Source organism: Malania oleifera, chromosome 2 (assembly GCF_029873635.1).
Source record: "Malania oleifera isolate guangnan ecotype guangnan chromosome 2, ASM2987363v1, whole genome shotgun sequence".
NCBI lineage: Eukaryota > Viridiplantae > Streptophyta > Magnoliopsida > Santalales > Ximeniaceae > Malania > Malania oleifera.
The window spans coordinates 133,583,653-133,595,823 of NC_080418.1; the positions used below are offsets into that span (position 1 = coordinate 133,583,653).

Here is a 12,171-nt window from a genome sequence, read left to right on the forward strand (position 1 = left end):
TTGCCCATTTTAATTTTTAAATCATGTATATGCATATTGAACTCATCCCATCCTTGAAACATCATAACTATGCCAGTAACTTTCCTCATAATAAGGATTATGGGATAATAAAGCTCTGATCTAGCCCTGTTCGTGCAAGCATTGTCAAGCATCATGTTCTTTCCAATCCGATTTGGCCATCATCATCTTGGTCCGTGATTAACCAGTGGCCCTTTGTACCAATCGACTATCTAGATACTCACACTGAAATCATATGTGTGGTTGCACTGTATCTCTCTGTTCTAGCAACGGTACCACGCTTACTGAATATGTAGGGAGTTTTAGCTAAGGAGACCAACAGGATCACGGTGGGCCTAGGTGCACTATCAGACCACCACTTAGGTATAAATTTGGCATTCTGGTGTTTTATGCATTCATTCCTACCAGTAGTAAGGTTTCTACTATTTTTCAAGTTGCAGTGCACAACAAAGGGAAAAAAAGATGGATGAGTGTTATAGTGGAGGAAATGGAGTTATTGCATAAGAATCAGATGTGAAGTTGGTGAGGCTTCTAGTGGGGAAAAGGTTAATAGGACACGAGGGAGTGATGTGTCTGTTGTTTATGAATGACATGTTATTAGCTAGAAAGGTTTTGACTAAGGCTAATCAATTAGGAACTCTATTGAAAGGTTTTCACATGAATGTTTTGGGTACGACCAAGAAGGGTCTTGGTTTGAAGATTTGCATGAACAGAGTTGTAGGGAGATTAATGTTATCTCAAGGTGGCTTTATGGACAAAACTGTAGGGAGACTTTGTTTTCCGTCTCAAGGGGGTTCTGTAGAGAATCAATGTTAAATTTCTACCGCTTGGTACCCAAGGATGGACTGTGATGTTTGGAATATATCAAAGGTTCTCTATGATGGTGCAATGGGGTGTTTCGGCAGGTAACATAATGGTTCGCCAATTATGCAATTTGTTGAAGACTATGTAGGTGGCTTTGGTGATAGAAGGCTTACAACAGGTTTTGTGTTTATTTTTGTGGGAAGGCTTTGTTGGAAGCCCAAGGTGAAGTCTCAAGTTGTTACATCTACAACGAAATTGGAGTTTATGGCAAAAGGCGATGCTGCTATGGACAAGTTCAAGTCTTGCTTGGACTTGGTTTTTGTCTCCAATTACTAGATAGGAGGCGGTCCCAACCTAACATCCCAAGGTCAAGGTGGAGCAGCAGGTCCATGTTTTTCAGTTTCTCCTAAGGGGCATATGTTCTCCAAGATGAAGATTGTTGTGATATGTGGCTCATGTACTGAGTGGAAATCATACACAAGGGGAAAGCATGAAGGAAATCAAGCTGCAGTAGGGGAAATAGTCGACGGTAAGGCTCTAACCATCGACGGTTTGGAGCAGTATTTCAGACAATATACATCATGTTTGAAACCGTTGACGGTTTGGCTCGGAATACCAAGCGCAGATTTCAAATTTGAATAAGGGGACGTTAATATGGTTGAGTTTTGGAGGAAAAACCTACAAGAACTCTATTTATATGTCTACTTATATGTATCTGTAGAGGGATAGTTGCTTTCATATAATTGTTGTGGTTGTGGATTGTTCTGTATATTCATCATTAAGTGTTGCATTGTTGTGTTTGATCCTAAATACATTCTAATGTGGAATTTGTTTTTTTACAACTATTTAAAATGTAGGCAACTAAACAACATATATAAAAAATGAGAATTGCTGAGATACGTATGTTAAAGTGGATGAGTGGTTTAACATTAAAAGATAAAGTAAAAAATAAGTATATATACAATAATTTAAGCAGAACATTAGTTGAAAATAAGATAAGAGGGATGCAGCTTAGATGGTTTCGGTATTTGAAACGTAGGTATAGTAGAGCACCTGTGAGGAGAAGTGAGTTAATTGTTATTTTTAGCATGAAAAGGGGTAGGGATAGACTTGAAATAACTTAAAATGAGGTAGAGAGGAATGATTTAATAGTTTTAAATTTAATAGAGGAAAACCCTCTAAATAAGGTAAATTGGTAAAAAAAAAAATTTCATGTAGCCAACCCCACTTAGTGAGACTTCAAGCTTCTTATTGTTGTTGTTGTTGTATACCAAATGATCCTCTATTGGTTTACATTTATTTTTACGTAAAATTAATCTTCCTTGTCCAATGTTTGGAGAGGTCTTAGATTTGGATAAGACGGAATATAAAATTATATTGAAATTTGTTAAAATCTATCCAAATTCAAATATAAAGTATGAAATCTATGCTCCCAAATACAATATTATTAGTTGACGAAGAGATGTAGGGAGTGATATTGTGTTTGCTTGAAAGAAATAAAAGAGGGAGAAAAAGGAAGCCTAAGTACAAGAAAGAAAAAAAATGCATAAGGAAGCCAATTATAAATTTGTTTTGCTTCTAACATTGTGTTAGGCAGATGAAAATAGAAGGAAAAAATATTAGTAAGGTGAATAATTAATTTTAGTTAATTAAATCACTCAATAAGTTATTTTGTTTCTTTACATTTTAATGTCTATTTGGACATTATAAATACGTTTATGGTGCATTTGAAAATATGGATTTCAGATTTTGAATTTAAAATTATATAAATTTACATTAAATTAAACATAATTTTATGTTATATACTAACAAATCTAAATTGACAAATACATTAGAATTCAAATTAGAACTCTACTTAAAGGTATATTCAATTATCATTAAAACCCTATGAATTCAAATTATTAGTTCATCCTCTCGATTTTTGTTTGGTTGGTTTAGATTTTTTTATTTTAGTTTATTTTATTATTTTTATTTTTGATAGGTCTATTTAGATTTGTTTCTTACATTGTTTTGTTTGGATTTGTAGTCGTTTTTTGGTTAGTTGTTGATATTGTTTTTGGGAGGCTTTTAATTTTTATGTCTGTAATCTCTTAATGCTTGTCTTGTAAACACGGTATTTTTTCGTCAAAAATAAGGGTATATTAATAAATAAATGGAGGTACTGCTCTCCTTTAGTAAAAACAAAAAAAAAAAAATAAAACCCCTACGAAAAGTATTGTATTGCATGAGAAAGACAATTTTATTAAAAATTAAGATTTTTGGTCTTTCGAAAACGTTAACTTTTAACAATGTTGCATTTAAATAAAAATTTGCACTTTTGACAAATAGCCAATAAATGGGTTAATTTAAACAAGATATAAAAGTCATTCCCTTCTATAATTTTTTTCATTTTTTCATTTTACTGTATCAAAGGAAAGAAAGAAAATTTACATTTGTTGTTCTCTCAATTTTCCTTCTTGCCAAAGGGTTTGGTAAGCCTTTTGATCTTTTTCTTTTTATTTTTAAAAAACTTATGCTCAATTTAATTGTGTGAAAATATGTTTTTACTAAATTTTAATTTTTAAAAATTTATAAGAATGGCCCGTTATTTTTTAATTTTCTATTATTTATATAGATAATTTATGATAAATTACTAGAAAAATTGTAACGAGATCAATATTATTATTATTATTAAGACAAAAGACGTTGCCAACCCTTGAGGTTTGACAAGAAGACATGAAATTTGCTTCAAACTTTAAAAAGTTTAAAATATCTATTAAAGTTTTAAGAATGTCATAAGCCTCACGGACTTTGGATTTTAGGACACTTATATCCCTAAATTTATTTATTTTTTTACAAAATATAAGGGAGGTTTATGTTTTTTTTTTTTTTTTTTATGAATCTTAGAAGAGGTATGTACAATTTTTGAAATTTCAAAAAAGGTTATTGAAATTATGGAAACTTAGGAAAGATTTATATTTTTTTTCAAATGCCAAGGAAAGTCAATATCTATTATTATTATTATTATTATAAAAAGTAAAAATGACAAGTGATGGGACTCATTCATTCTATATTTGAATAAGATTGAAAGCCTTTATTGCATGTGCTTCGTACCCCAAAATTTATTTTTTTTAAGAAATAATAAAATTTGTAAAATTATTTTTTAGAAGATATTAAATTTAAGCTTTTTTTTTTTATTAAAATACTTATATTCTTGTGACATTAAAAATATTTTGAAAATAGTGAGGGGAAAAATATTAATTAAAAACTACTCCTCTTATTTAATTGCTTTTTTTTATTTCTAATTTATAAAACAATAACAAATTAATGCGTTGTGAGTACAATAATTAGATGCTAAACCTCTAAGCTTGCGCTGGTTTGGCGAATATAATTACATACCCACTATTTATTAAAAATTTAAAAATACCCCTATTTTTATAAAATGTTTGGGAAAACGCCCCATTTGGTTAAGAATTCCTTAAAACAATACCCACCGACAGTTTTGTTCGTTCCCCGCCTCCCTGGCAACCGACAATTCCTCTTCCCGTCAAGCCTGGCAGTCATCGGATGTCAGCTAAGCTCCTTAAACTTCCCTTTCACTTGTTTTTTACTTAAACTTTTTGCTGTCAATTTGCATTTAATTGATGTTTATATTCTCCATTCTTCCTTCTCATCGTCTTTCATCTGCATTTGCTGCTTTCATTGTTTGGTAAAACCCCATTTGGTTTCTGGTGAAATCCCTCTTGTTTTGTGGTAAGATCCATGAATTTTGCACTGTTAAGTGGTTATAATCCAGGGTTTGTGAGTTCTGGGTCTGCCCATTTCGTGTCTGTTTCTGAAAATCCCGTTTCAGGTCTGCAGCGTTGGGCTTTTCAGCATAATCGTTTTTTAAAAATAAAAAAAAAAATTTATTTGTTTATTTTTATAAATGGATTCGTCTGTTGTTTTTTGGGCAATATTACATTTTGTGTTTGGTAGATGAAACAAGTAGGAAAATGTGAAGAAAATTTGAATTATGTTTTTGTTGTTGTTGAATACCCACAGTTGCATTTGGCTAACTTGGGGGAGGTTTTGTTTTTCTTGGTTCCCAAACAATAAAAAAACCTAAGGCCCTGTTCACTTGTAGTAAACGTTTTTATTTTCCATTTCTAATTTCCCAAACAATTATAAAAATGTCATCTTATTTTCTAGTTTTCCAAATTTGTATAGGGAAGTTGGAAAAATATCTTTCTATTATGATTTTTTTTTTTTTATAGATTTCCTATAGAAATCTTAGATAACTGGGAAATGAGGTGTAATTTTTTGTAATTATGTATAGATTTGGAAATGAAAATAACGACTGTTTTCCACAACTAAACATACCCTAAGATTTTATAATTTAACATCGTTTGAATTCTTTCTTACTTTTTTTCTTTTTTTCTGAACAGCCAAATGGGGCATAATTAATAGTGTACCCAACACATATTGTGGCTTGATTTGACTGGGTTCTTTTTCAGTCAGATTTTCAGTTGTTTGAAGCTTGACTTGCATGGGGGGAATCAGAGGCAGTGCTCCCTCGGCAGCAGTGCCTCTGATTCAATGTAAACGTAATGGTGCAAAGCTTTTTCAATATTATTTGGACAGAACTGCTCCTCATTCTGTATGTAGATGGGTTGGAACCCTTGTTGTAGCAGCTGTTTACATTTTGCGGGTTTATCATCTTCAAGGATTTTATGTTGTTTCATATGCTCTGGGAATTTTTCTGTTGAATCTGTTGATTGGGTTCCTGTCGCCTTTGGCGGAATCTGACCTGGAAGTTACAAAGAAGCCTTTGCTACCAACAAAAGGTTCAGATGAGTTCAAGCCTTTCATTCGTCGGCTCTCTGAGTTTAAGTTCTGGTAACTCATCTTTCACTGATAACCCTGAACTGAATTTTTTCTGGTTGTTTGTTGGACAATATTGCTTTAGGTTTCCCATATGCTATAGCTTATTGTCATGTGATCTCAGTACGCTATAATTTCCATCTTGCTGCCTCCTTTTTCACTTTTTTTATTGATGCTGAAAGTACGTCTATTTGTTCTGTGGGTTTCTTTAGAGGAAGAGAAAATTTCTAAAGGCAAAATTTTGACAAGAAATTCTGGTATAACATTGGGAAATAGAGGAATGTGGATTTCACTGCTTGATAAACTATGCTCGAGTTTTATGAGAAAATTCACCTGCAATTTTAAAGAAGCTGCATTGTAACTCACACTGGTTGATTGCATGATAAAAACTGTGTCATATCCAAGTAGTTTCAAGGTTATTTTTTTTTGGAAATGCAGTTGTTGGAATGTGGTTAGTATTCTGCAATGTCATAATCGGAAAATGAAGCTCAAATTTTTTATTTGCAATTTGCGTTGTGCTTCTTGCAATGCATTTCCTCATGCTTGCACAATTTTATCCTTTTTATACATTTATTTAGATTTTGAAATCACTGATTATCATTTTTCCAACATATATTTTTCTCCAATGATGTTAGTCTTAAATTGCAGTAAAATTTTAAACTTTAATAAGAAGCAAAATAAGATGGGATACTAATTACATTGAACCAATACATTTTGCAAGAATTAGGCGGATTTAACATCTTCAAATGGTGTTTTTGGTTCCTTAAAATTGACAAAAATACAAAATGTCCTGGCAGATGCCATCATAGAATAGGTAAATAGGTTACTTTAACATTTCTTTCATATGTTTGAATCTGTCAATTACTTTGTTGTGAGGGGCTGCTTGGAGCATTTTTGTTGTAGTACTTATAGAATAATAATAGTTTTAAGATATGACAGGGCTCTAAAATATTTTTAAAGGGACAAATTGAACACTGGGACATTATTAGATGAGAGAAAATTCTCATTAGACTCTTTAACATCCATCCTTCTGATAAGAATGAAGTTAATCATCCTTCACTGAGGTCTGTTATCTATTTGAAGTCCGTAAATATGCCATCTTCCTATGAAAGAGTGCATGTTTTAACGTGGCTCTGGCAATCATAACTGGCATCAGGCTTTGTCCCTGCAGGGACAGACCACTAATTCCAGGTCTGAGTAGTTGTGCCTGGTGTACCATCTTCAGGGGTTGGACATGATCCTATTCTGTGCACCTTCCATCAAAGCATCACCATATGGATATGGATCACAAGTTCTTAATATGAGCCTTTTAGAAGTGAAAGTTGGAGTTTTATTCACATCTTTATATAAAAAATGGAAGTAATATATTCAAACATTGCTGGCATCAGCATCCAGCCAGGCATGATGAATTGTGCTTACTTAAAATTATTGAAGGGTGTAAGATGAACTATATAAAGATGTAATTTGTCTCCAAGCTATAACTTAATAGAGTGTGTGTGTGTGGTTTGCTGGCCCAGTGCATAATGCTCCTGCCAATAGCACAGTCTGGAAGGTCAATGATTTGTTGCTTTACTGCATTTCTGGAGAGGTTGATTCCCAGATTCAAACCCCACCCACTTCATTGTGCTGGAAAGATGAGTCCTTACCATCTCACAAGGTCCAGCCTTCGTAGATACACAAACAGTCATAGCCCTCTTTCTTTGATACATATTTTTTACCTAGAACCTAGTTAAGTAATATCCTTGTGCACTCAAGTTAATTATGATTTGTGGATTAGAATCAACTTGGCTTCAGTTATAAGCATTTATGCATCCATAAATTGATTGAAATTATAGCACAGGAAAAGAGAGAGAACTTGTGATATTTTATCTTGACAATATAAAGTTAGCGGCATGTTTAACTTGTTTTATAATTTTTATCCAAAGAAAGGAAAAAGAGAATTGTTTGTAGTCATTCATCTGGTTGGCAGACCTGACTCATGCTTGTTGAGGCCCAAATGTTCCTTGCTAAGATGAAGCCAGATTTGAAGATGGTTTTTCTTAATCCTTTCCTGACTGCATTTTAGCTTTGAGGCCAAGTTCGAGGCCTAAAAACGACTTCTTGCAAAAATGTAAGGTAAGGCTGCATATTGTAGATCCATCAGGGTCTGCCCCTTCTCCGGACCCTAGATACATGGGAGCTTTGTGCACTGGGCTGTCTTCTTCTTCCTTTTTTTTTTTGGCGTGTGTGTCCATATCATATGCATTTATTATTGGAAATTTTAGATAAGTTCCAAAACTTCTCAAAATTACCCCCTTTTTTTTTTTTGCAATTTTATATTTATTTTCTAAGATATAAGTACTTATGCCAATAGGTACTTATTCCATCCTAAGTAAATAATACAAAATGTACTGCAGTCTGACATAGCATATCTCCCCCCCCCCCTTCCCCGCCCCACAAAGAACCACTTACCTTTTAAGCAGTGTACCCCATTTCCATACATGTACCACGACCCAATACGCACTGAGCTCCAGGAAACAAAGGGCAATACCATTTTTAAGACAACGGTTATCCTGTGACTCACAAGCCAGCCCACGCTACTTTAATTTAATTTTCTCTTTTATAGATATGTTATTTTGTTGGTTTCATTGCAAATTAAATAGTCAGATTAAAATCTACACATTTTTTCCAACATTTATGCCTCTAGATATATCTTCATTATATGTCCTTTAATGAGAAACTTATCTCTCTCTCTCTCTCTCTCTCTGTGTCTCCCGCGCACATGTGTTCACTGGCTGAAATTCTATATTTTTGGTTCGTGGCACAATTCAGTTGATTTCTCTGTTCCATCAGTTTTCAATAGTTGATGCTCACATTTTGGATTGTCATTGTAATTAGCTAATATGAGTTTACCAGCTGTCTGCCGTAGTTTCTCCTGTATTTCTTTAGCCATTGAAATTTAATTTGGAGGCATGTAAACTTTATGCTTTGACATGTATGCAAACTCTAGCTAACAAACTCTTTTCCTGCTTATTGATTGGAAAATTTTATTGGTGTGTTTTAATGGAATAATGGGTTTTGTTCTGGTGTCTTGGTTACAGGTACTATGTCACACTATCATTCTGTGTGGCGTTTGTCGCCACCTTCTTTTCTGTATTTGATGTTCCCATCCTTTGGCCTGTACTACTGTCCTATTGGATTGTTTTGTTCATCGTCACAATGAGGCACCAAATCCATCACATGATCAAATACAAGTATGTCCCATTCAGCTACGGAAAACAGGTGAGCATTTTGTGTAATGTTGCTGCAACTATGGTTAGCTTTTGCTGCGGTATGTCATACCTGAGTTCCGGTTGTTAACATACTTTCTCTTTAATCTTTTCAACAGAGGTATGTTGCCAAGAAATCTTCAGCTAATAGCCTTAGCCTCGGTGGCCGGAGACATGTTAGATGGCCAAGAATGGGTTAAAATGGATTTGGCCATTTACTTGGAAACCCATTTATGGCCCATTTAAAAAACCATTCTGAATAGTTTATGAGCTTACCGGTTTATAATTGGCTCAGCCCATGTAACTTTATAAATGAGAAGACGTGGACTGGCTATATCAGGTACGAATACTGAGCTTCAACTGAATCTCCATTTCTGGCAAAATCAATACCTGTATGGACTCTATTTCAATCCCTCCTTAACCGAAAAAGAAAAAAAGAAAGGAAAAACCCTTGGGCAACTTCCCACTTCCCAGGCTCCATTCCATTCCTTACGAACTATCAAATCTCTAGAGACTGCTGAAGCATGGGCAACTTTTTTTGACTTTTGTTTTCTTGTTTTAATTGTAAATGTTATATTGAACAATGATCAAGTTTTCAGAATTATATGTATGGTTTGTATCTGACATATGAGCATTTGTCCTGCATTGAATTCAAAATATGGTGGGAGATGCTTGTTCTGATCTTCACAAAGCTTGCACTCAATTTCTCCTTTGCTGCTGCAACAGAGGTTGTGAATGATGGAATGTTTAGGAAGTTGTGTTCATGCATGTATGAAAATCACATCGTTCTCATTGCAAGAAAAAAAATTGGCTCGACTTGAACGAATAAATGGGTGGGTTTTTGTACCTGTTGAATGCCTAGTTATCAAATTTATGATGTCGTGGCGTGTCATGGGAGAAAGGGGATGGTGGGCTTGCGTGGAGCTGTGGTGGCAGGGGGATCTGTCGGGCCTACTTTGGGTGAAGTTATACATTAGATTTCACATGGCAAATGCCAGTGAGTGCTCACCTTGTGACAATAGATCTCTTCACTTTTTTTAGACCCTTTAACATTTTTTTTCCCAACAATTCAGTGTGAAAAGTATAATTTTGTATCTGAAGTTTGGTTTGATTTGGATATGGTGAGAATCTAGATTCAAACAATGTTTATTGGTAAGAATAAAATGAAATTGAGACGAAAAAATTCGTTTTTGAGTTGTATCAATAATTTGGTTGTGTAGGCAGAGATCATGCACTAATATACCTCATAACAATTCATTTAGATTCTACTAAGTAGGAGTATGAGAAGCAAGCTAAAATCTTAAATTCAATTAAGTTGACAAGAGGCTTAGAAAGAAAGTTTTCCTTATAGGCTTATGCAAATTTCAAATAAAAATTTTAAATTACTTTGATAGGAGGAAAGTCCCCTCCAAAAATAGGTGTATACCGCTTGAAGTGAAGTGTCGAGTACACGATTTTCTTCAGTAAAAGTCGAAAGAATAGTTTGCTCTGTCTTTCCACTTATAAACTGACAAGGGTGACTAAATGAGTTTTCTTCTCTCCTTTTATGTGGGACTTACTGCACGTTTCATCATTTCTGCCATCAGCTTCTTGCCCTTCTCTCTTCACCCGCGCCCCCAACCATACGGTACCGCTTGCAGGTAGAAATTAACAACACCCAACTCACAACCTCGAATCTGTATTTGGGAATATAAAATTTGGGTCTTTAATTTTATTTTTTTTATTTGGATAAAAAATGAATGAGTCAAATTATTTAGCCATCGGTCTATTAGTGAACTATCTCTTCAGGGATTGTGAAAGATGTTTCACTAGAGATATTCTTGTTAGTGGTTCAACACATATTTCTTGAAGAGTGAATCCTGTTATAATAGCTTTAAATAAATGTGCATGCAGCACACATTTATCTTATAAATTAAAATTTAAAAATTCTCTATAAAATATATATAAGTTAATTTTTGTTGAAAAACATTAGTTTAAACACAACTTATTATGTCTATACATATCTTAACATTATATCTACCTACCTATTATAGTAGTTTACCGTATTTATATAATAACTTTTATTAGTGAGATCATATTTTTTTTTTCATTTTATGTGCCAAAAATATATATAATAAATCAATAGTATAATTAAACTTTTTTAAAAAAATTTATTTTCAAGAACAATATAATTATTAGTAAAAATATTATAAATATCTAATCAAATAAATATAATTGCAAATAAAATATTGTCAACTTATTTAAAATGTATATAGCACCAAATAATTATAGATTGTGGGTTTATTAAAAAAATAAGAACTAATTTTTTTTATTCTAAATTTAGGTAAATATGTGTTTGATTTTTGAATATTTTTAAATTTTAAAAATGTAATTCTAGTATTATATGTTATTATTATTACTGTTAACCTTAGTGGCTACATAATCATATATGATGTATTTTGTATGATATCAACCTAATTTGTAGTTCTAAGTTAACCTATCTTTGCAGATTAAGTTAGTATAGGTACAAGTGACAAAGACATGAAGGTACTAGATCAAATGTAAAGATTGAGTGGACATATAAGTAGGAAAGATCGAAGTGGATACTCACTGAGAAGAACTCAAAGCACATCCAACAAAGTCATAATGTAATAGGGAGTGTCTGAGGTAAAAACTATTATAACTCTTGCGGTATTGTTTCACGCAAGATCATTAAGTAAAAGTTGAGCATATGCATTAAAAATTAAGTTATAAAGTATTTTGAATATCACGAAAAACATAAGTTCAACACTTAATGAGTTTTCAATGAACAAAATAAAGAGTTATATATATATATATATCCTATACCTACTATGCTTTCATAAGGGACAAGTTTTAAACAATCTTAGTATTATAAACTTTCAATAGACTTGGTCCTAGTTGGATTAAAACCTCATTCATGTACCTTAAAATCAAGTTAATGAAGAAATAGGGCAAATCGTCTGCGGTTTGGCCTAGGTGCATCGGCGGTTTCAGGCAGAGAGTTTAATGGATTTTGGCCTGAATGAAAACATTCAAGGTTTGAGCAAACCATACACGGTTTAAGGGGAAACCATCAACGGTTTGGAGAATCCGTTGATAGTTTGCATTAGGATTCTAAACCCAACAACTATAAATGGTTAGTTTTCAAAGTAATTAATTATTTTATAAGCCCAACGATCATAAAATGGCTAGTAGTTCAATTTGCCTATAAATACAAGTCCAAAGGCTCGCTTAAACATTGATTTTAGTAATTACATAT

The 12,171-nt window shown here is 33.1% G+C and overlaps 1 protein-coding gene across 8 annotated transcripts; it reads left to right on the forward strand.

The window, feature by feature from the left end:
* The first annotated feature begins 4,253 nt into the window (after nucleotides 1-4,253).
* On the forward strand, nucleotides 4,254-9,603 carry LOC131149048 (protein RER1B-like). 8 transcript variants are annotated; one of them, XM_058099095.1, is made up of 4 exons: nucleotides 4,254-4,374; nucleotides 5,229-5,679; nucleotides 8,745-8,925; nucleotides 9,032-9,603. In XM_058099095.1, the coding sequence occupies exons 2-4, from the start codon at nucleotides 5,330-5,332 to the stop codon at nucleotides 9,110-9,112; spliced, it is 612 nt and encodes a 203-aa protein (XP_057955078.1). In that variant the 5' UTR covers nucleotides 4,254-4,374; nucleotides 5,229-5,329; the 3' UTR covers nucleotides 9,113-9,603. The 8 variants fall into 8 exon arrangements, with proteins under 8 accessions (XP_057955078.1, XP_057955076.1, XP_057955080.1 ...); XM_058099093.1 differs by having other exon boundaries at nucleotides 4,254-4,370; XM_058099097.1 differs by having other exon boundaries at nucleotides 4,267-4,654.
* The last annotated feature ends 2,568 nt before the right edge of the window (nucleotides 9,604-12,171 follow it).

Bases quoted from the DNA above. Each gene is read 5' to 3' on its own strand.
- LOC131149048 (XM_058099095.1), top strand. From the start codon at position 5,330: ATGGGGGGAATCAGAGGCAGTGCTCCCTCGGCAGCAGTGCCTCTGATT. The intron at 5,680-8,744 runs GTAACTCATCTT...TCTTGGTTACAG, and splicing joins CTCTCTGAGTTTAAGTTCTG to GTACTATGTCACACTATCAT. The intron at 8,926-9,031 runs GTGAGCATTTTG...TCTTTTCAACAG, and splicing joins CATTCAGCTACGGAAAACAG to AGGTATGTTGCCAAGAAATC.